The sequence below is a fragment of the Rhinopithecus roxellana genome, chromosome 12 (genome assembly GCF_007565055.1).
Source record: "Rhinopithecus roxellana isolate Shanxi Qingling chromosome 12, ASM756505v1, whole genome shotgun sequence".
Classification (NCBI taxonomy): Eukaryota; Metazoa; Chordata; class Mammalia; order Primates; family Cercopithecidae; genus Rhinopithecus; species Rhinopithecus roxellana.
This window is the reverse complement of record NC_044560.1, coordinates 1396750-1420087: the sequence shown is the minus strand read 5'-3', so window position 1 is coordinate 1420087 and position 23338 is coordinate 1396750. Positions and strand designations below refer to the sequence as shown.

General features: G+C 50.8%; 1 protein-coding gene across 4 annotated transcripts in view; it reads left to right on the top strand.

Moving 5' to 3' along the window:
* PRDM2 (PR/SET domain 2) overlaps positions 1–19406 on the top strand; it is a 131821-nt gene extending 112415 nt beyond the window's left edge. For 3 of the 4 annotated variants that reach the window (XM_030913474.1, XM_030913477.1, XM_030913478.1), the window contains 2 exons: positions 8812–8955; positions 17480–19406. In XM_030913474.1, coding sequence (XP_030769334.1) covers positions 8812–8932 — 121 coding nt within the window. In that variant the 3' untranslated portion in view covers positions 8933–8955; positions 17480–19406. Of the gene's footprint in view, positions 1–8811; positions 8956–10901; positions 10919–17479 lie in introns of those variants that run through there. The other variant, XM_030913475.1, reaches the window with a different exon arrangement.
* The last annotated feature ends 3932 nt before the right edge of the window (positions 19407–23338 follow it).

The window sequence follows — 23338 nt, the reverse complement described above, 5'->3', positions numbered from 1 at the left end:
ACCACCTGAGGGAAGAGCATCCCAGGAACAGCCTGTGCCGAGTCCCTGATGCAAGAATGGGCCACCAGAAATCTGAATGACTGATTGAAAGAATGAATGTGTCCTTGAGGCCAGGAATAGAACAGATGTTCTATTTCTAGACATGTTCTATTATACGTTCTATTGTATAGACAACGCCCTTGCTTTGTCTTCAAACTAGCATGGGATTCTGACAAGCAAGAAATTAGGATCCACAGGAGACGATGCTCTGAAGCACCATTTCTGAGCCTTCCTATGAGCCAGGAGTGGCCCAGGTGTTTGAGCTCTGTCCTCTGCCCAATCCTTCCCCGACTGTACAGATTGGATGGTGTATGACATCCCCTTGTGCTTTCAAAGTCCATTAGTTTTTGTTCTAAGTAAAATGTCCAGAAATTTCCCTCCTACGGTAGGCAGTGGAGCACTTTGCCAGGGGCAAGACACTTCTGGGTAAAGTCTGTGTGGGGCACACAGCAGGTTCCTCCCAACCCTGCCACTAGGTTTAAAATGTTCAACCACTGTGTTTGAAAATCTTACCAAGGTAATGCTACACCGCCCTGCTTTCTAAAAACAGTTGATGCTGGGCCAGACATGGTAGCTCGTGCCTGTAATCCCAACACTTTGGGAGGCCGAGGCAGGCGGATCACAAAGTCAGGAGATCAAGACCATCCTGGCTAACATGGTGAAACCCCATTTCTACTAAAAATACAAAAAATTAGCTGGGCGTGGTGGGGGGTACCTGTAGTCCCAGCTACTCAGGAGGCTGAGGCAGGAGAATGGCGTGAACCCGGGAGGCGGAGCTTGCAGTGAGTGGAGATCGTGCCACTGCACTCCAGCCTGGCAGCAGAGCGAGACACTTGATGCTGAACTTCTTCAACCGTTTCTTGATGTCTGGGATTTAGGACTACATATCTCATTCATTTTGCCAGGATTTTATGGAGGAACATCTTTGGGAGCATAGTAAGTCCATTTTCCCTCCCCTGCACTGAATGGTGTCTGAGGACAGCTGTGCAGTGGGAATATCACAGAGTCTTGAATCGCTCATTTCTTCCTTCCTTACATGTTGAGGGTCTGTTATTCACTCACTCACAATTAGGTACTAAGAATACAATGATGAGCAAAACTCAGCCAAGCTCTGCCATCAGAGACCTTACGGTCCCCTGGGGATACCTGCATTTATCAGACAGTCACAGATGCCTGAGAAACTGCCCGTGAGGGGGCAGGTGCCGTGGGAACCTGACCAGGGCCATGTTGCCTCAAGAGGGCGGCCCAGAAGCATCTCCAGAGCAGTGGTTCTCAACCCAGCTGCGTGTTGGAATCACTAAAGAGCTTAAAAATACCATAGTCCAATCCTGCCCCAGAGATCCTGATGTCATGGCCTGGCGTGCAGCCCAGGCCTCTCTGGGTGAATCTTGTGAGGAGCCGGGGCTAGAGGCCACCGGGAAATGGGTTCTACCCAGGTAAGCTGGAGTAACAAGAACGGAAGGGGAGAGATGGGCTGGCAGGGCAGTGCAGGCTGGACTTGATGTATTAAGGAATTTGGATTGTGTCCTGGGAATCATGGGGTTTTGACAGGTTGCAGCAGGGGCGTGTCGTGGTCCATTTTGCCTTTTGGGAAGATGGTCACACTTCTGTGGAACAGATGGGAGGGGAGCCGTGTGGAAGTGAGAAGTCCAGTGAGGAAGGTGCCTTGCAGGACTCCAGGCGAGAGGTGGTCCCCGATAGTGGTAGAAGAGGAAGGAGGTGGACTAGATGGAGCCAGTGGCAGGTGATGTGTAGCAGGAGAGGGTGACAGAGGGACCATGTTGACTCCCAGGTCTCTGGCTTTCAGGGCACAAATGCAGTGCTGTTCACCAAGAACAGGAGCGGGGTGGGGTGCCAGGTGTGAGGCAGGGTCATAATTTAAATTCAGGACCTGATTTAAGGGGCCTTCTAGATGTCCAAGAGATGTCATGTCAGCGCGTGAATGGAGTTCAAAGGCCAGATGTGGGCTGGGCGTGGGCGCCGGTGGGTCATCTGTGTGAGGTTGGCCATGGACGCCAAAGCCATGGATGCACCCCTAGGGAGGGAGTCATGTGCAGAGATGACAGGCTGTGGTCCAGACCCCATGTTCAGACCCTAATGTCACCAAGCATGACTCTGGGCAAGTTGTTTTAACAAAATTTGGGCTGCCATAACAAAATACCGTGGACTAGGTGGCTTAAATGACAGAAATTTATTTTTTTCACCGTTCTGGAGACTGGAAGTTCAAGACTGGGGTGCCGCATGCTTTGTTTCTGGTCGGGGCTCTCTTCCTGGTTCACAGACTGCCACCTTCTGTCTGTGTCCTCACATGACCTTTCTCGGGCACACGCATCTTCTTACAAGGCACATGCACTAATTGCATCATGAATGTCCCATCCTCATGCCTCAGTAAACCCTGTCACTTCCCGAAGGTCCCACCTCTAAATACGATCACACTGGGGGTTGGGGCTTCAGCACATGAATGGGGTGCAGGGGGCACAAATGTTCCATCTGTAACATTAGTTAACCTCTCTCAAGTCGGTTGACCTCTCAGGTTCCCCAAGGACAAAATTAAGCGTGCATGGACCCAGAACATCATGGCACATACATGGCCTGGCACATCGTTTTTCCCTGCCCTTGAACTTGCCCTCCTTTCCCGCTTCCAGGGAAGTGACTGCTGTCTGCTACAGACTCTGTATTTGCTTCAATCTAACGGCTCTTTTCTTCCTCTTCTATTCATTTTGCTGCTTCTGATTGGCCATGGACTTGGAAGCCATCGGCCATATTCGTTTGGATTGTGTGTACAGTAAGAGCAGCATGCACTGAACGTGAAAGATTGGGTTCTTCTTCTTTTTTTTTTTTTTTTTTTTTTTTTGAGACAGAGTCTCCCTTTGTCGCCTGGGTTGGAGTGCAGTGGTGCTTTCTTGGCTCACTGCAAGCTCCGCCTCCCAGGTTCGTGCCATTCTCCTTCCTCAGCCTCCGGAGTAGCTGGGACTACAGGCGCCTGACCACGCCCGGCTACTTTTTTGTATTTTTAGTAGAGACGGGGTTTCACCATGTTAGCCAGGATGGTCTCAATCTCCTGACCTCGTGATCCGCCTGCCTCGACCTCCCAAAGTGCTGGGATTATAGTTGTGAGCCACTGTGCCGGGCTGAAAGCTTGAGTTCTGTGTGGCTTTGCTCCTTAGGGACAGGCTGCAGGCCCAGGCATGAATCTTAGTGCCTGCATGCAGTGAGCTTCTGTCAGAGTTTACAGATCAGGGGCCGGGCATGGTAGCTCACGCTTATAATCCCAGCACTTTGGGAGGCTGAGGTGGGTGGATCACCTGCGGTCAGGAGTTGAGACCAACCTGGCCAACATGGTGAAACCTTGTCTCTACTAAAAATACAAAAATTATCCGGGCGTGGTGGCGGGCGCCTGTAGTCCCAGGTACTCAGGAGGCTGAGGCGGGAGAATCGCTTGAATCTGGGAGGCGGAGATTGCAGTGAGCCAAGAAAGCGCCACTGCATTCCAGCCTGAGTGACAGAGTGAGACTCCATCTCAAAAGAAAAAAAACGAGTTTACAGATCAGTGGGCACTGGTTGTGGATGACGCAGACTTTCCACAACGTTCTAGGCTGTTCTCGGGATTGTGAAGGTTAACAGGCCTCTGGATAAGCCAGGCACTGACTCGTGAACACTTGCACAGCGACGATGCCATCACCATAACCTACAGGAAGCATCCTGTGACACTGTGCTCGCCCCCTGCTGGCTGACAGGGCATCCCCTTGTAACTGGAGGCAGTGCTGGGAGCGCTCGGGCTGTCCTTGTGCAGGAGACTCTGGGCTCTGCGGTCCCTGGGCAGGGGCCAGGCCAGGGGAGGGTGTGTGGTCCTGAGACCATGTTTCCTCCACCTGCAAACCAGGGGCATCCCTCATGGCTGCCTCTACCCACCCACCCAACATTTCCTGTGCCAAGTCCTGTGCCTGGCGACACAGGGGATTCCACTGTCAGCAAGACTCAGTCCCTGCCCTCAAAGACATCCTCTTTTAGTGGTGAAGGAGTCAGCAACTCGACAGGCAAGGTGATTGCTGTGGGAAGAGCTGTGAGCGAAAGGCCCAGAAAGTCACAGAAGGACAGAAGGAAGACAGAAAGGAAACTCCAGAGGCTATGAGAACAGGGCTGGGGTGTCCGCAAACACGGGGAGGTCAAAGAAGGCCTCTTTCAGAAGACACTTAAGCGGAGACCCAAAAGGTGGGAGGGAGGGAGCTGCGGGCAGAGGAGGGCAGGGCAGGGCAAAGTCAAGCAGGGAGCAACCAGATAAGAAGAGCTTGCCTGGCTGAGAGACAAGTGTACAGGGCAAACGCAGAGTGCGTGAGGGGACCGGGAGGGTGGCGGGCAGGCGCACAACGCTCTAATAATGTGGGAAGGCTTGGGCCACTTTTGCACTGGGCAGTCACGTGGTCCAGTGTGGTGGTCACATCCAGTGGTCCTTATAAAGGCTTCTCTTGTTGCTTAGTGGTGAATGGATTGGGGGGGAGGCAGCATCAAAGTGGGGACAGTGCAGTGGCAATTGCCACAGTCCTCATGGAAGGCGTTGATGCCACAGGTTGAGCTGGGTGGTGGCAGTGGGAGTGGAGAGAGGTGTGTGGACTTGGAGGCAGAGTTAAGGAACCCGGAGATGGATCAGCTTGGGGGTGGGCACAGCGGGGGTCTCACAGGCTCTATGATCACAGCACACTGCCCTGACAGTGCACCTGCTTCCAGTGAGCGTGGTTTCTAGGTCTAGGGCCAATCCGAAGCAGCAAAATGAATAGAAGAGGAAGAAAAGGGCTACCGGGCTTTAGTTGTAACAACAACATGTTTGGCATTGCCATTTCCTGAGAAAAGTGACAAGCGTCCGGTGTGGCTGGAGCCTAGTAGGGGCAGGAGCAAGGTGGGACCCTACGATGTGCCACTTTGCCGTGTTAAAGTGAGACGCTCATTAGACATCCAAGTGGAGGGGCCGGGCAGGCAGTGGATGTGCAGGTGTGGAGCTCTGCACAGGAGTTTGAGCCAAAAGTCTGACTAAAGCATTGACACAGAGGTCTTACTTGACCAGTCTTTAAGGACCGGTCAGGACCTTGGCTCACCTCCTGCTCCAATGCTTCCTGGGGTCATACCCAGTAGGAGCATCTCACATGTGCTGGATTCTTCCCAGAAAGCAAAATGCTCCCAATCCTGGTCACCAAAATGCTTCCAGCCCTGCTCTCTGTTGGCAGGCTGGCAGGGACTGTCTCCATTTTACAGAGGGGGAAGCTGAGCCTCCGAGGCTGAGAGACAGGGAGTGGCTTACCCTGAGCCATACAGTCAATGAGAATGAGGATCGGAGGCCACCCCCAGGCGGCCATACTGCATCCTCCTGGGATGGTGACTATTCCATATGTGTCCACCACCCGCAACTGCCACAGTCATGACACTGTGCTGGTACCCACTGGAGGGCCAGGATGCCCTGCACGGAGACCTTTCTCCAAAGTTAATCATTACTGTAACCCCAAATTGGTCTTCCTGCTTTGCAGAAGATCAACCTGGAGCTCAGACAGGTCCACGACTCCCTGAGGTCGCACAGCTAGTGGGTGGGAACCAAGAATCATGAGGCTCTGCGCTAACTGCTACTGTGCCCTGGAGAAGCACCCAACTCCGGAGCTTTGGTCCTCGGTATTTAACATCTCGGGGCTTGGGGCGCTGCGCTCTCATGAGTTCTTTGACAGTGAAGCGCTTCTTGATCAGGAAGGACAATCCCCCAGGACATCCTGTCCCCGTCCTAACAGGAAACACCCAATTGGTGACCTGATGTTTCTTCAAAATTGTGGCCCAAGGAGCTGAAAGGCCTGCGCTCTGCTCCCTAGGGAAACTCTTCTTATCCATCTGAGCCTCAGTTTTCTCATCTGTGAAAGGGGTATAATAAAAGCACTTGTTCTTCCTATTTTCTGGGCTGCTGGGAGGGTTCAGAGAGAAAGCTGAGAAAGTCCTTAGGAGTCATAGAGGCCATGTTCATGTTGGCTGGCGTGGTCCTCCATTAGGCCAGGCAGTGGATGAGGGGTGGCAGAGGGGCCTCTGCCTTCAGAGGTTTTGCCTCGATCCACTCCCTCCACCCAGGTGGACGCCCTGAGCCGGGGAGGAGGCGCGCCCCCTGGTGGAGACGCTATGGTTGCTGCATCCGCAGGAGCCGAAGGGAGCGGAGACACACTGGCTGGCTAGAGAGGCCTGGGAGGTCGAGGTGTTATTTTTGTGTGATTGATCTGGCTTTTGGATATTTAATAACAGAGAGAGGGAGAAGCTGGGTACTGATGATGCAGAGCATGTCTGTCTCCAAAGCTTCTGCTGGTCTTGCTACACCACTGTGGACATTTCCCTAGGAAGCAGGATGTCGTAGGGAGGGGACCTGCTCTTTGCCAGCTCTGTTTCTTATTCCCCAACAGGACATAGGAGTCCATGTCTCCAGCAGCCTCCCAGCTGGCTGTATCCTCCCAGGTTGGGTCTCCTGGGGCACCAGCCAGCTAGAATGGGGTTGGGGGGTGGCCACTAGCTACAGAGACAGCCCCCCACCTCAGGCCCCCTCATGGGCCTTGGTGGCCCGTCAGGAGCACAGTTGCATGAAGCATGGGTCCTCCGTTTCTTCCTTAACTCTTGCACAGGCGAGTAGACTGAGCTGACCATGGGCCTTGGCTGCACAGCACGGGGGAGGAATTCAAACAGGGGCAGCCCTGACCTTGACGGAGAGCCAGGCCCTCGGGGGAGGCTCACTCGTGACAACAGCAGGTCTCTTCGTCTTGTCTAAGGCTTTTCTCTGGCACCTTCTACATTTGCTCGTCTGTTGATACATTTGGGTATTTTAATAGGATTGAGGGCTCCCTTGCCAACGTTGGCACTATCAGCATTTGGGGCTGGTTAAATCTTTGTTGCGGAGGCCTGTCCTGGGTAGGAGGTTTCGCAGCACCCCTGACCTTACCCTCCAGATGCCAGTAGCAGCACCCTTCTCTCAGGTGTGAAAGCCAACAGTGTCTCCAGACATTACCAAGTGTGTGCCCTGATTGAGAGCCACTGATGTGAGCTCTTCCATGTGCCAGCTTTGAGCTGGACTCCATTCCCGTCTCCTGTTCCCTCAGGCAGAGCTGGCTCTGCAAACTACCAGAGCAGGTGGCGTTCTGGGCGTATTTGTCCCTCCTGCTTTCCTACCTGCCTGGCCTCCCACCTCCTCTGACCTGGGCCACCTTGTCCGGAGGCCCCCTCACTTTCCATTCTTCCATCTAGAGAGGCAGACAGGTGACAGGCTCTCTGTGCCTCAGTTTCCCCATCTGTAAATGAAGGATAATAACAGTATCCACCTGGGTAGGCTGTGTGAAGAATTAGATTGTTTGTCTGTGTAAAATACCTAGCACAGTTCTGGACACGCAGTGAGCCCGTATGGATCACTCTTACTCAGTGGATGTTTGTTTGTTTATTTATTTATTTGAGATGGAGTCTTGCTCTGTCGCCCAGGCTGGAGTACAATGGAACAATTTTGGCTCACTGCAGCCTCTGCCTACTGGGTTCAAGCGATTCTCCTGTCTCAGCTTCCCAAGTAACTGTGATTACAGGCATCCACCACCACGCCTGGCTAATTTTTTGTATTTTTAGTAGAGACAGGGTTTCACCATGTTGGCCAGGCTGGTCTTGAACTCCTGACCTCAGGTGATCCACCCACCTCAGCCTCCTAAAGTGCTGGGATTACAGGCATGAGCTACCGCACCTGGCCGGATGTTTATTTTTATTGTGCCAAGCTGGGGATGCAACAATGAACGAGACAAAGATCTTGACCTTGGGATCTCAGAGCTCATGAGAAAGGCAGACACCTTATTCTGGGCTTTTAATTCAGTGTAGCAAGTGCTGGGATGGGGACACACACGTAAGGGGCCTGTTGGAGGAACACCCTACCCAGGAGTTAAAGAAGGAAAGCTTCCTGGAGGAGGTAACATCCCAGCTGGGATATGGAAGAGAAGGACGAGTTAGCTGAGTGAGGAAAGGAAAGGAATAATTGTGTGAATCATCTATCTTTTAAATAAAATTTTTAAAGGCCCTTCTGAAAAAAATCAAATCGCATTTACTGGGATGGGGCGGGGGAGCTTTTTTGTATAAATAGGGCAAAACCATGCCCCCCCAAAATCCTAGATTCACCTCTTTGGGAAGCCACGCCACCCCCGTGAGATACTCAGCATGGAAGTGCTCGGCACAGGATAGATGCGGAGTGTGGGGTTAAGGGCAGGGAGGGGACCTGCCTCCATCCCCCACAACCCAGCCCATATGCAGGTGTGTTTGTACTTTGGTAACAGTAACCTCCCCAGATGCTTTCGGCCTTATGGGTGTTGGGGCCTGGCAGGAGGGGAGAACAGGGAGGCGCCTAGGGAAATAGAATCAGAGAAGGGCAAAGCCATTATTTTGATGCAATCGGAATCATTCTGGCTCATCTGCATATCCACTGGGGGTCACCAGACGGCGCTGCCCATCATGGTGGCTCAGAACCAGCCCAATGGACACTCCTCTTGCCCGTGCTTCTGCAGTCGTCTCCGAGGGAAGAGAATTGGTGGACTGGACATGGAGAAGTACACATTGGTGGTTTAAGCTCATGTCCTGTTAGCTAACGCCAGGCACCTGACCTCAAGGTGTCCAGGAAGTACAGTCCTGCCCAGGCCTGGGAAGTGGTGACCAGCACTAAGGAAGCCCCCCAGCAATGTCTAGGGAGGGCACTGGGCTGGGCTCCTGGTGACAACGTGTGTTGTTCCTCTTCCTACACAGCTACAGCCTCCGCTTGGCATCCCGATGCTCTCCACCAGCGGCCCCGTACATCACCAGGCAGTGTAGGAAGGTCAAAGCCCCGGCTGCAGCCCAGTTCCAGGGACCATTCTTCAAAGAGTAGACACTCTGCCTGCTCCCTGACAGGTACGAGGCAGGACGGAACAGCTTCTGGCACTGTGTGGGTGGGTCTGGGGGTCGAGAGGGTGTGGGCTTGGGTCTTGGGTGGGGAGGGAAGGAGAGAAAGGGGTGGGCGTGATTGCTTGTGTGTATCAGGCACGGCGCAGGGTCTCCCTCCAGGAGGGCACGTGGCTGAGTGCAGACTCTGGACCACCTGTTTCACATCCCAGCTCTGCCACTTCCTGGCTGCGAACTTCAAGCAAATTACTTAGTCTTTCTGAGCCTCAGTTTCCACATTTGTACAGTGGGCACTACAATAGTACCTACTTTATAGGGTGGTTGTGAGAATTGCAAGTGTCAAATGTGCAAAGCACCTAGAAGAGTGTCAGCCACATAGTAAGCACTAGGTGAGTCGTTATTGGAGTAATAATGATAAAAATACTAATTATACTCAGTTCTCAATTGCCTCAGAGGCCGTAAGCCCAGAAAAGATAGCAGAGTTCCTATTCTCACAATGTATTTGAAAGTAAAAATAATACAGGCTGAGTAACCCTAATCCAAAAATCCAAAATCTGGAATGCCCCAAAATCTGAAACTGGAGTAAGGACATGACACTCGAAGGAAATGCTCATTGGAACATTTCAGATTTCAGATAATAGAAAAATCAGATTTATTTTGGACCAAAACAGTCTCTTCCTAGGTTTTCTGATAGTAAAAGCGTGGAATCACTCTTAAGATTTCTGTTGGATAAAAACGTGGAAACCAGACTTTTCATTTGTGGAGTACCTGGGTTCTGCTGGTGACCGATGAGCACGCTTGGCGCTCCCTGTTGGTGACACCACACGACTGCATTCATTGTGTCCCCAAGGCCAGCATCTCAAAGTGTGATCAGAAGACCTCACACATCAGAAGATCTAAGATGCTGTTATAAATACAGATCTCAGAGTCCAGTTCCAAATATACAAAATGGCCAAAAAGGCTCAAATCCCATTTACTGGACTATAATATGAATAGGGCCAAACCCCGTTAAAAAATCCCGAATTCGGCCAGGCGCGGTGGCTCACGCCTGTAATCTCGGCACTTTGGGAGGCCGAGGAGGACGGATCACGAGGTCAGGAGATTGAGACCATCCTGGCTAACACAGTGAAACCCCCGTCTCTACTAAAAATACAAAAAAGTTAGCTGGGCGTGGTAGCGGGCGCCTGTAGTCCCAGCTACGTGGGAGGCTGAGGCAGGAGAATGGCTTGAACCTGGGAGGTGGAGCTTGCAGTGAGCCGAGATTACACCACTGGACTCCAGCCTGGGTGACAGAGCGAGACTTCATCTCAAAAAAAAAAAAAAAAAAAACCAAAAAATCACGAGTTCACATCTCTGTGGGAAGTCACATCAGCCCGGTGAGATACCCAGGATGGAAGTGGTTGGCACAGGACAGACGCTGAATACAGGGTGAATGGGAGAGGGGACTGGCCACCACCCCTCACAGTGCTGCTTGTATTTGTGGGTGGGTATTGTTGGCACAGGCCCATCTTGGTGGGTGTGACCAGGGAACCTGCACTAGCAGTTGACCCCCTGGGTTCTGGGACACACTTAGGTTTGGGGATGCCTGCTTAACACAAGGCAGGGGTTAAAACAAGCCAGGGTTGTTTGGGATGAGTGTAGTTCAAGGCAAGAATGGGCTGAATTCTGAAACTCTGAGGTCTTTTGTGTTATGCCAGGAAGAGAAGACCCTTTCTTCCTTCTGCCTGCCCTCCCTCCCCAAGACCTCACTTCTCTCTTTCCCTTTTTTTTTTTTTTGAGACGGAGTCTCACTCTGTTGCCAGGCTGGAACGTAGTGGCACGATCTTGGCTCACTGCAACCTCTACCTCTCAGGTTCAAAAGATTCCCCTGCCTCAGCCTCCTGAGTAGCTGGAACTACAAGCACCCGCAACTACGCCCAGCTAATTTTTTTTTTTTTTTTTTTTTTGTATTTTAGTAGAGACGGGGTTTCACCATGTTGGCCAGGATGGTCTTGATCTCCTGACCTCGTGATCTGCCCGCCTCTCCCTCCCAAAGTGTTGGGATTACAGGCGTGAGCCACCGCGCCCGGCTGTTTACTTCTCTCTTTCTTAAGCAGTTGGAGTTTCCGGCTTGGCTTTATTCCTCTGGGGTTTGGGGAGGGGAGCAAAAATAAAATCCACTCTTCCCCAGAGAGTCTGTTGTCTGCTGCTGGAACTGAACCTGTCTCTCTGGGGCCAGCTGCTCCCTGACAGGGGAACCTGGAGACTAGACCCTGGACTGGAGTCTCATGGAACAATGTTGAAATGGTCTCTAAGATAGTACAGAACTCGGAGGCCCTGGGAGATGAACCTCCCATTTTATAGATGGAAAAATTGAGGCCCCAAGAGAAGAGACATAGGACATGGCTAGAGTCTTCTAGAAAATGAGAGGCCATGCCAGGATGAGCAATTCCACCTCTGGGAACCATTTGTGTCCAGCATCCTCTTTGTGGCCAAGGCTGCTGCATGAACCTTCTGGGTTGATGGGCACCGGGGAATTGCGTCCACCCCAGAGCAGGTGTTCTCTGCAGCCGGAGGAGAGCCAGGTGCAACTGGGCTGGCTTCCTTCCGAAACAGACCGGGCCATTTCTGTCGGCCACTGCAGGCTTGGCCATGACGAAGATGAAATGTATGTAGCATTTGCCAAGCCTTATGAATTTAGGCTGTGTCCCAGGGCCAGGCACTGTCCTAGGTGGCGGCCTTCTTTTTCCTTCTTTAAAAACGCATACAGTTTCCCAAGCTAGCTGATCAAATGAAGAGAGGCCTAACGTCATTTGCCTCTGCATCTTACGGTCTCTGTTTGCTTACCAACAACGAAGGCTCCAAACTGAGCAGTTTCATGTCTAAGTGACTAAAACTTGCTCCTTAAAATCTTAGGTAGCTTTTTTTCCATTTTATAAATTGGTACTTACACCAAGCATGTGCTACTTTTATTATTTTTAAAATAATTTTTTAAAAAATCTTCTTTATACTGTTTGCCTTAGTTAGCTCAGGCTGCCATCACAAAATACCACTGACTGCGTGGCTTAAATATTGAACAGAAATTTATTTCCTGATGGTTCTTGAGGCTGGAAGTACCAGATCAGGGTGCCACTATAGCCAGGTTCTGGTGAGGGCTTGCTTCCTGGCTTGCAGACGGCCACCTTACTGCGGTGTCCTCACGTGGCGGGAGCCTGGGGGAGACCAAGCTCTCTGGTGTCTCTTCTTAGAAGTCCACGCATCTCATCATGAGCCGTGCTTCATGATCTCATCTAACCCTAATCACCTCCCAAAGGCCCCACCTCCAAATACCATCACATGGCGGGGTTAGGGCTTCAGCATAAGGGTTTTAGGGGGACACAGTTCAGTCCATAGCACTGTTTGACACAGTTCCAGATTTATCAGAATGCCACAACCAAGTATTTTAGTTCAGGAAGGTGTGCAGGTCAAAGCCCTCATTTTACAGAGACGGAAACTGACATGAATGGGCGTGTGGCAGAGCTGGCATCAACACTCTGGTCTCCTGATTCCCGGGACGGATCCTGGACTTTTAAGTGGACCGTGCCTCCTTCATGCAAAACTGTGTGTGCGTGTGGGTTTTGTTCAGAGAAAAGGATGACCTTCTTGAAGGACCCACGGCCTTGGCTGCTTTGCCTGCTCTTGCCCATTCCGATTTCAAGGCTTCGTCACCCGTCTCCTGGACGGTCTGAATGCAGGAAGAATGAACACGGAGAAGCATGATTTCTGGCAAGCACTGCCTTTCACCAGTCTCTGTGGCACCCCCTTTCCTGCGGCTCACACAAAGCCCAGAGGTTTCTGTTCACTTTTAAGTGCAGAAAAGTGCCGCACTGCCTAGTCTATAGGGAAGCTTCCTTTGCACATCCTGTGTTCACCCCGCGTCTTTCCCACCCCAGGGGTTCAGCAAGAGGCCCAGGGAAGGGACAGCCTCTCACCTGTCTGGCCACCATTGTGATCCTTCTCTCGGCTGTTGCTGCTCCTTTGGCTAAGACTGGCAGCCTCAGGGCCCTCTGTGGGCAGGATTTCTGACGTGGGCTCTCTCCCGGGGTCCTGGGAGTGGAGTGTGTAGAGGTTGCCCATCCTGGCCCATCTCCCTTGTATGAGAGCTGCCCTCCACCTCAGGTCCAGCCCCCAGCTCCTGCTGCTGTGACCTCCCCAGAGGGCTGCACTCTCGGTGGAGGACTGGCAAGATGGGCTTCTTTAATGGATCCCATGTGACCCAGGGGAGACCCACACTTGCTGGCTACGCCAGGCCAAGGGAATGCAGCCACTCCATAGCTGGCCCCACCTCTGCTTCCTTTTCTCCCCCTGCCCTGGCTCATGGGCACAGGCAGACAGGCCAGTCTGCTGCATAAGCGGGCGTCCTCTGGGAAGGGACACGACTTCTCTTGAAGACATCCCACTCCCCACAAACAGCCCTTTCCAGTCCCATGGAGACATTTCAGGAAACTGAAATGAACATAGCGTAGTGGTTAGGTGCACAGTGTCTCACTCCCTGCAAACAGCCCTTTCCAGCCCCATCGAGACATTTCAGGAAACTGAAATGAACATAGCGTCGTGGTTAGGTGCACAGTGTCCCACTCCCCACAAACAGCCCTTTCCAGTCCCATGGAGACATTTCAAGGAATTGAAATGAACATAGCGTCGTGGTTAGGTGCACAGTGTCCCACTCCCCACAAACAGCCCTTTCCAGTCCCATGGAGACATTTCAAGGAATTGAAATGAACATAGCGTCGTGGTTAGGTGCACAGTGTCCCACTCCCCACAAACAGCCCTTTCCAGTCCCATGGAGACATTTCAGGAAACTGAAATGAACATAGCGTCGTGGTTAGGTGCACAGTGTCCCACTCCCCACAAACAGCCCTTTCCAGTCCCATGGAGACATTTCAGGAAACTGAAATGAACATAGCGTCGTGGTTAGGTGCACAGTGTCCCACTCCCCACAAACAGCCCTTTCCAGTCCCATGGAGACATTTCAAGGAATTGAAATGAACATAGCGTCGTGGTTAGGTGCACAGTGTCCCACTCCCCACAAACAGCCCTTTCCAGTCCCATGGAGACATTTCAGGAAACTGAAATGAACATAGCGTCGTGGTTAGGTGCACAGTGTCCCACTCCCCACAAACAGCCCTTTCCAGTCCCATGGAGACATTTCAGGAAACTGAAATGAACATAGCGTCGTGGTTAGGTGCACAGTGTCCCACTCCCCACAAACAGCCCTTTCCAGTCCCATGGAGACATTTCAGGAAACTGAAATGAACATAGCGTCGTGGTTAGGTGCACAGTGTCCCACTCCCCACAAACAGCCCTTTCCAGTCCCATGGAGACATTTCAGGAAACTGAAATGAACATAGCGTCGTGGTTAGGTGCACAGTGTCCCACTCCCCACAAACAGCCCTTTCCAGTCCCATGGAGACATTTCAAGGAATTGAAATGAACATAGCGTCGTGGTTAGGTGCACAGTGTCCCACTCCCCACAAACAGCCCTTTCCAGTCCCATGGAGACATTTCAGGAAACTGAAATGAACATAGCGTCGTGGTTAGGTGCACAGTGTCCCACTCCCCACAAACAGCCCTTTCCAGTCCCATGGAGACATTTCAGGAAACTGAAATGAACATAGCGTCGTGGTTAGGTGCACAGTGTCCCACTCCCCACAAACAGCCCTTTCCAGTCCCATGGAGACATTTCAGGAAACTGAAATGAACATAGCGTCGTGGTTAGGTGCACAGTGTCCCACTCCCCACAAACAGCCCTTTCCAGTCCCATGGAGACATTTCAAGGAATTGAAATGAACATAGCGTCGTGGTTAGGTGCACAGTGTCCCACTCCCCACAAACAGCCCTTTCCAGTCCCATGGAGACATTTCAGGAAACTGAAATGAACATAGCGTCGTGGTTAGGTGCACAGTGTCTCACTCCCCACAAACAGCCCTTTCCAGTCCCATGGAGACATTTCAGGAAACTGAAATGAACATAGCGTCGTGGTTAGGTGCACAGTGTCCCACTCCCCACAAACAGCCCTTTCCAGTCCCATGGAGACATTTCAAGGAATTGAAATGAACATAGCGTCGTGGTTAGGTGCACAGTGTCCCACTCCCCACAAACAGCCCTTTCCAGTCCCATGGAGACATTTCAAGGAATTGAAATGAACATAGCGTCGTGGTTAGGTGCACAGTGTCCCACTCCCCACAAACAGCCCTTTCCAGTCCCATGGAGACATTTCAGGAAACTGAAATGAACATAGCGTCGTGGTTAGGTGCACAGTGTCCCACTCCCCACAAACAGCCCTTTCCAGTCCCATGGAGACATTTCAAGGAATTGAAATGAACATAGCGTCGTGGTTAGGTGCACAGTGTCCCACTCCCCACAAACAGCCCTTTCCAGTCCCATGGAGACATTTCAAGGAATTGAAATGAACATAGCGTCGTGGTTAGGTGCACAGTGTCCCACTCCCCACAAACAGCCCTTTCCAGTCCCATGGAGACATTTCAAGGAATTGAAATGAACATAGCGTCGTGGTTAGGTGCACAGTGTCCCACTCCCCACAAACAGCCCTTTCCAGTCCCATGGAGACATTTCAAGGAATTGAAATGAACATAGCGTCGTGGTTAGGTGCACAGTGTCTCACTCCCTGCAAACAGCCCTTTCCAGCCCCATCGAGACATTTCAGGAAACTGAAATGAACATAGCGTCGTGGTTAGGTGCACAGTGTCTCACTCCCTGCAAACAGCCCTTTCCAGCCCCATCGAGACATTTCAGGAAACTGAAATGAACATAGCGTCGTGGTTAGGTGCACAGTGTCTGGAGCTATGCCTTCAGTGGCTACTTCACTCCTGTGGGTTTCAATTCATGCATCTGTGAAATGGGTTAATAATAATAATACCTCTGTCATGGGTTTGTTGAGAGGATTGCATAGCTTAGTGAATGAAAAGCCCTTAGCAAAGTGCCTGGTATGCAGTAAGCCTTCCATAAACAACTGGTTTTATTATTATTGAAATGTTACATTATTAGTGGTAGTAATAATAATAGCAGTAGTTACTTTTAGCAGTAGTGACCAGGTCCACTGGGCAAGAGAACTGTATCCCTGAACTTGGCCCAGCCAATTCAACCCAATGCAGTGAACATTATTTATTTATTTATTTATTTATTTATTTATTTAGAGACAGGGTCTCACTCTGTCGCCCAGGCTGGAGTGCAGTGGTGCAGTCTTGGCTCACTGTAACCTCTGCCTTCTGGGTTCAAGGGGTTCTCCTGCCTCAGCCTCCTGAGTAGCTGGGATTACAGGCACCCACCACCACACCTGGCTAAGTTTTGTATTTTTAGTAGAGTCGGGGGTTTCACCATGTTGGCCAGGCTGGTCTCGAACTCCTGACCTTCAATGATCTGCCCACCTCAGCCTCCCAAAGTGCTAGGATTACAGGCGTGAGCCACCGCACCTGGTCTTTAGTGAACATTACTAAGGGTTCACCCATATTTTCAGCTCTGGACTAAGCACTGTAAATGTGGTTTCTGCGGAGGAAACATGCGGGAACAGCCATCCCCTCCTGACTGGAAGAGCACACACATGCTGGAGTGAATGAGCCTGGCCTGGGTTCAAGCCTCACCTCTGCTGCTCATCATCGGCAGACTTGTAAAAGTTACTTCTCCTTTCTGAGCCTCCACTTCTTTCATATAAAATGGGGATCTGTGTTGCCTGTCATGAGGGTTGTTATGAACATCCAAAGGAAATTAAGCGGGAGTACCATCACTTTGGAAGACTGTTTGGCAGTGTCGACTGATGCTGAACACGTGGGTACCTCAGGACCCAGCAGTTCCCACTGCTGGGGACACATTCAGCAGCTATGTACCCACGTGCACCAGGAAACAACTGCGAGAATGCTGATATGTTATCTATGAACGTCCTACGACCCAGCACTTCCGCTCAGCAGATATGCATACATATATGTGCCATACGTGTCTTCTAGACACATACAAGAATGTTCTAGCAGCATGACTCACATGGCACCAAACTGGAAGTTCCCAGTAGTGGATCAGCAGAGGAGTAGATGGATAGAGGTGGTGTATTTCTATAGTAGCACACTACACAACAACAAGGTTGAAAACATCAACCACACGTGCAGAATGGGTGACTCTCACAAACACTCAGTGGAAAAAGCCAGACGCAGGAGATGTACTGATTGACCCTATTTATTTAACTTAAAAAATGGGTGAAATCAGTCTATGGTGTTAGAGGTGAGGACAGTGGTTCTTCCGGAGGGCAGGAGGGTTCATGTATCCTTAAAGGGGTCACGGGTCGGGGGCTGATGAGCGACTGTCATGTTCTGGTTTTTTATCTGGGTGCCAGCTCTGCAGGTGTATTGACTGTGAAAATTCATCAAGCTGCGCTTTTTGCTGTATGTATGGTATGTTTCAATAAACAGTTTAATTACAAAATTTAAGTGCAATAATGCATGGACCACTGTGATCGGCACTGAATATGTGCTCACCGTTATTATTTTTATTTTCTTTTTCTCCTCAGCACCTGAAGTGACCTGGAATCAGTGAAGCCAAAGGGACTGGCAGTCTGCCCTGCAGGGAGTACCGACCTATCCCAGTTGTGTGAGCCTGCAAGAGAAAGGGAGTGCATGTGTGTGCGTGCATGTGTGCGTGCGTGTGTGTTCACATGTTCTCGTGCGGGTGCGCGAGTGGTCTTCAAACAAGGGTCCCGAACCCCGGGGCGGCAGGAAGGCGGCCGACTCCACGCTGTCCTTTGGGATGATACTTGGATGCAGCTCTTGGGACCGTGTTCTGCAGCTCAGCCTTCTTGTTGGGGTGGGGCCTCTCCTACTATGCAATTTTTCAAGAGCTCCTTGACCCTGCTTTTAGCTTCTTGAGTTGTCTTTTGCCATTATGGGGACTTTTGTCTGACCCAAGGGTCAGCCTTAGGAAGGCCTTCAGGAGGAGGCCGAGTTCCCCTTCAGTACCACCCCTGTCTCCCCACCTTCCCTCTCCCCGCAACATCTCTGGGAATCAATAGCATATTGGCACGTTGGAGCCAAGCCTGAACATTCCCCTTGGCCCCAGCACATGGAAAGTCCCCTTCCTTGCCTAAGGTGTCTCGAGTTTCTGGCTCTTGAGTCATTTCCAGACTTGAAATTCTCATCAGTCCATTGCTCTTGAGTCTTTGCAGAGAACCTCAAATCAGGTGCACCTGGGAGAAAGACTTTGTCCCCACTTACAGATCTATTTCCTCCCTTGGGAAGGGCAGGGAATGGGGATGGTGTATGGAGGGGAGGGATCTCCTGTGCCCTTCATTGCCACACTTGGTGGGACCATGAACACCTTTAATGTCTGAGCTTCTCAAATTAGCTGCAATAGGAAGCAAACAAATTGGGAAATGAAAAAAAAAAAAAATGGGAAGATTAAAAAGCACACAGGGAAGAAGAAGAGATTTCGGAGGCCATCCTGCCAGGGGCGGACGGGGCTGACTCCTGCTGTCTGGAGGACAGTCAGTCCATGTCTCGGAGAAACGGGTGAGCTGAGCTTGGCGTTCGAACCCAGTTCAGTGAAGTTCTTGGGTTTTGTGCCTTTGGGGCAGACCCCAGACGAGGATGTCCGAGACCATTTGGGTGCTGTTTTCTCAGCTCCAATTTCGGTAGTGAGCTATCAAACCCAGAGTGGAAGGAGGGAGCTCTGATGAGCACGATTTGTCACACAATAAAGGGATTTTTTTTTTTCAGGGCTACTATGGTTGATCTTGCAACTCTGTAAATATGTATGTAGACACTTTTAAAAGCACGTATTTATGTCCCTGACTGTAAATGCCCCATTTTTAAAGTTTTATAACTTGTGTTATTTAATGAGTCAGTCAATCGGCTGCAGTATGGGGTCTGATAAGGATCTAGGAGAAGGGTCTCATGCGGACCCTCACATGGGCAGAAAAATGGTGATCATTGGCCGACATCACAGTTTTCCTGTTTCCCACCCAGCTAAAAACCGTGGTTCGCTTTACATTTTCATAGACTGGAATCCTTCCACTGGCTCCTACAGTTAACCCTCACAAGCATGAAGCGCTGTGGCTGTTCCTTATCCTAATGATACGCTTTTGTCCCGTAAATGTCAACACTCATGAGCCATACCCCGGCCTCTCAGTTCTTGAGGGCCTCCCCCTTCAGCAGCGAGGAGAGCTCACAAACCCCAAACCTGGCAAGTCACCTGCAGCCCATGGTGAGCGCTGGGAAGTGTGGCTGAGGCCTTGGGGTCACTCCTTTTTTGCATGTGCAAATGTGCTGGTCACCCTTCAGTGCTCCCAAATGGTCAGGAAAACTGTTCCAATCCTGAAAAGGGGGGATGGCTTTGTAAAAGTGGCGTTTCCTGGTCAGTGGTGGTCTTCAAGACGACAGCTCTGTGTCTGCCATGTGAAGAGAAATAACAATAAAAGTGTGAAGAGCGATTGTGAGGAACAAGCGTGGGAGTGATCATTTTGGTTTCTGTGCTCTGTCTTCTGTGGTGGTGGTTTCGGTGGGAGTGGGGTGCGGGTCCCTGAATGCTCCCTCCCAGCAACAGGAGGAACCAAGAGCTCGAGGAAGCTCAGTCTGGAAACATCCCACCTGGTAAGCAAGGCTACTCTGCCACCTGCCAGCCAGTGAGTTGAACCACATCACTAAGACCAGAAAGACCTCTTTTGATTGCAAATATATTCTTGTCTTTAAACAGCTTTATTGAGAGCTAATCCACAGATCATACCACTTACCCACTGAAGCGTACACATCAGTGGCTTTTAGTATATTCAGTGTCACGCAGCCATCTCCACAATCAATTTCAGAACATTTCCATCACCCCTAAAAAGAAACCACAGGCCCATTAGCAGTTACTCCCCATTTCTCCCACGGCCCCTACCCTTAGGCAACCACAGATCGACTTTGTGTTCCTGTAGATTTATCTATTCTGGACATTTCATAGAAGTCGAACTGAACTAGATAATATGTGGTCTTTTGTGACTGGCTTCTTTTACTTGGCATAATGTTTTCAAGGTTTGTCTAGGTTGCAGCACATGTTAGTACTTCATTCCTTTTTATGGCCAAATGTTCCATTGTAGGAATAGACCATATTTCACTCACTCATTCTTCAGGTGATTTACTTTGGGGCTGGTTCTGCTTTTTGGCTATTAAGAATGTTGCTGCTATGAACATTCGTGTGACAGTTTTTGTGTGGACATAGATCTTCTTGGATATATAGCTAGGAGTGAACTAGGTCATATGGCAACTCTATATTTCACATTTTGAGGAACTGCCAAACTGTTTTCCAAAGTAGCTGCACTATTTCACATCCCCACCCATAAGGATTCCAGTTTCCCCACATTCTTGTCAGCACTTGGCACTGTCTTTTTTTAAAATTTAGCCACCCTACTGGGTATGAATGTAAATGAATTCTTTGAAGGAATAACCATCCCTCTGATGACAAATCCTGGCAGAGTTAGATATCTGAGTCCCAAGAGGATGGGGATGGGTACAGGGGATTCTGATGGGGAGTGAAAGACAAGTGTATTCTTGGGTTTGGGTGGAAGGAGACCCCAAAAATGGTCTTTGTCCACATCCAAATATTGCAGAAAAGTAGGAGGAAGAACCCAAAGTTCTAGCTTTTCACTTAAACGCTTCCTCTAAAAAAGAGAAGAGGTGATGTGTTAGAGTTCTCCAGAGAAACAGAACCAGGTGAGATATATATATATATATATATATTATTTATTATGATGAATTGGCTCACATGACTGTGAAGGCTGAGAAGTCCCCAGATCTGCTGTCTGCAAGCTGGAGACCCAGGAAAGCCAGTGGTGTAACTGAGTCCGAGTCCAAGTCCAAAGGTCTGAGAACCAGGGGAGTTGATATAAATCCCCGTCTGAGGGCAGGAGAAGATGAGATGAGATGTCCCAGCTCAACAGTGGGGCAGGGGAAAGGGGTGAGTTACTCCTTCCACTTTTTGCTCTCTCCGGGTCCTTAATGGATTGGACAATGCCACCCACACTGGGGAGGGCCATCTACTGAGTCCGCAGACTTAAATGCAAATTCTCATCTGGAAACACCCTCACAGATACACTCAGAAGTAACATTTAATCTGGGTACCCCGGGGTCAATTCAAGTTGACACATACAATGAACGATCTACTCTTTGAAGGACAGTTATCTAGAAAGTAAACAGAGTAGACTCCCAGTGAGGTGAAATCCAGGCATGCAACTCATCAGCACTGGCTGGTCCCTTAGTCTGGGCAGACAGAGATGAATTTCACATGGGCCTTGCTAAGGGGGACTCACAGAGGGTGGTGATGGCTGAGGGAGGTGGGGTGAGTAGATGGAGGAGAAAGTAAAGAATTTAAGGGAATGGAAAGTGTGGAGGCCAATCCTGGATGCATTGAGAGCATAGCAATGGGATCTCAAATCCAGCCTGGGGCATCCGGGAAAGCTTTCCGAAGGAGGAGGGGGCCCAGGGGACCCAGATCCCAATGAGGTCTCCCCACCTAACCTCCACATTAGGCTTTAGAAAGATTCATGAAGGGAAGAGAGGTTTTCTTGGTATTGCAAGTAGCCTGGAATTAAAATGAAAATGATGACATCCATCAGTGGACTACTTTTCAGCTTCATCAGATATTCTCACGCATAATTCCATCCCATTCTTCCAACGGGCTTTAAGATGTGCAGGGCGGGTCTAATGTGTGTTCTGCACTGATGTCGCCCAGTGAACTGGGTGACTCTTCCAGGTCACACCTACTCAGCATCAACCCGGACCCAAGCCAGCCTTTGCCTCCAAGACCAGGGCTGCTATTCTCATACAGGCACCCTTTACTGAGCACTGTGATGTGCCAGGTATTTCCTCCACATCCCCTCTCATCTCACAACCCAGCAGTGTGAGTATCTCGATAGCTGTTTCACAGATGAAAAGTGTGAGGCTCAGAGATGTCCGATGATTTGACTAGGGTCACATAGCTGATAGATGTGGACCAGGTATTGGACGCAGGACGTTCAGGGCCCCAGGGCCAAGATGTCCTACTCACCCATCCTTGTCCCTCACTGCGCCCTTTACCACTGTTTCAGCAATTCCTCATGATCTCAAGCCACCTTGAAAGTGGAAACATTATAACAGAGGTCGGTCCCTGACTCCCAGGGTACAGCAATCAGCTCCTTGGGCTTTTGCTTTGCCCAGGTTTGTACCCATACAAGATGCACAGGTTTACAAGGTGTTGGAGCATCATGCCCAGGTTCATCTCAGCTCTGCTCCATACTGGTTATGACCCCGGGCTGGTCATTGGTCTCAGCTTGGTTCCTTGTTTGTACAGGGGGATGGTAGTCACTCCCACTTTCCTACGTTTCAATGAGGATAAAATTACCTACTACTGGGTCTCTTTAGGGTAAGTAAACTTACCTGTTTCCTGGGATCACCTGATCCTATTGTTAAAAGAGAGATTCTTGGTTTCCACCCCAGCCCGTGTTGAATCAGAATGGGGTTCGGATTGTTGTCAACAAGCTTGGCATGTCCCGCCAAGTTGAATGCCCGCTGTTTGAGGATTATGGCCGTAGCAATGATTGAAAATAGCATTCCAGCCTCCAGCAGAACAACAAATCGAGGTTGCCAGAGGCTCTGGAGTTTGCATTCAACAGCGTCTCTGGTGACTCTTTTCGAACATTGCACTGGGCTACTCCTAGGAGAGGGGAGGACTGGCTCTGGCAACGCCCACCTTCCAGGTGCCTCACAGAGCCTGCTGAACCTGACCACCTGTGTTCAGTGGAGAACCAGGACAGCAGTACTGAGACAGGGGTCAGGAAACAGGGAGCCCCCACAGACCTCTGCGGTAGCAGCACGCAGAATGCGGACAGCCTCGACTTCCTTGGGTCAGGTTAGAGGGAACCCAGTGGGGATTGCAATGGAGGATCTAGTACCTCGGTGAGGTCTGGGATTTGGCAACCTGCTGAGTGACCAGGACTGTGCGTGTGTCCACCAAGGGAACCCGAGGAGGCCACACACACAGCTCCCCAAACACATCAGCTGTGGCTGGGACATAGGCTTCTTAGGTACCGCAGGTGGGAGCGGGGCAGAGGAGCGACCCGGCAGCTCACCTGAGGCTGTGATACCACCTCTCGCCAGCAGATGGGGACCTCCCTCAAGTCCAGGCCCCAGGACATCCGGCTTTTGCCCAGGCAGGGGGTAGGTCAAGTAGGTGAGCCCAGTGCTCCCGGTTATGGCTGAAGGTATAAGGAGCCTTGGGGGCCACAAAGCTGCTCAGCTGAGGGGGTGGGAAGCAGCCCCTGAGCTCCCTGCTTCACAGAGGCAGGCTTGGGGCCCCCTCTGGCGTGAGGTAAGGGGCGAGATGCAGTGATGTGAGGTGGGGCGCCCGGCTGAGGGGGAGAGTC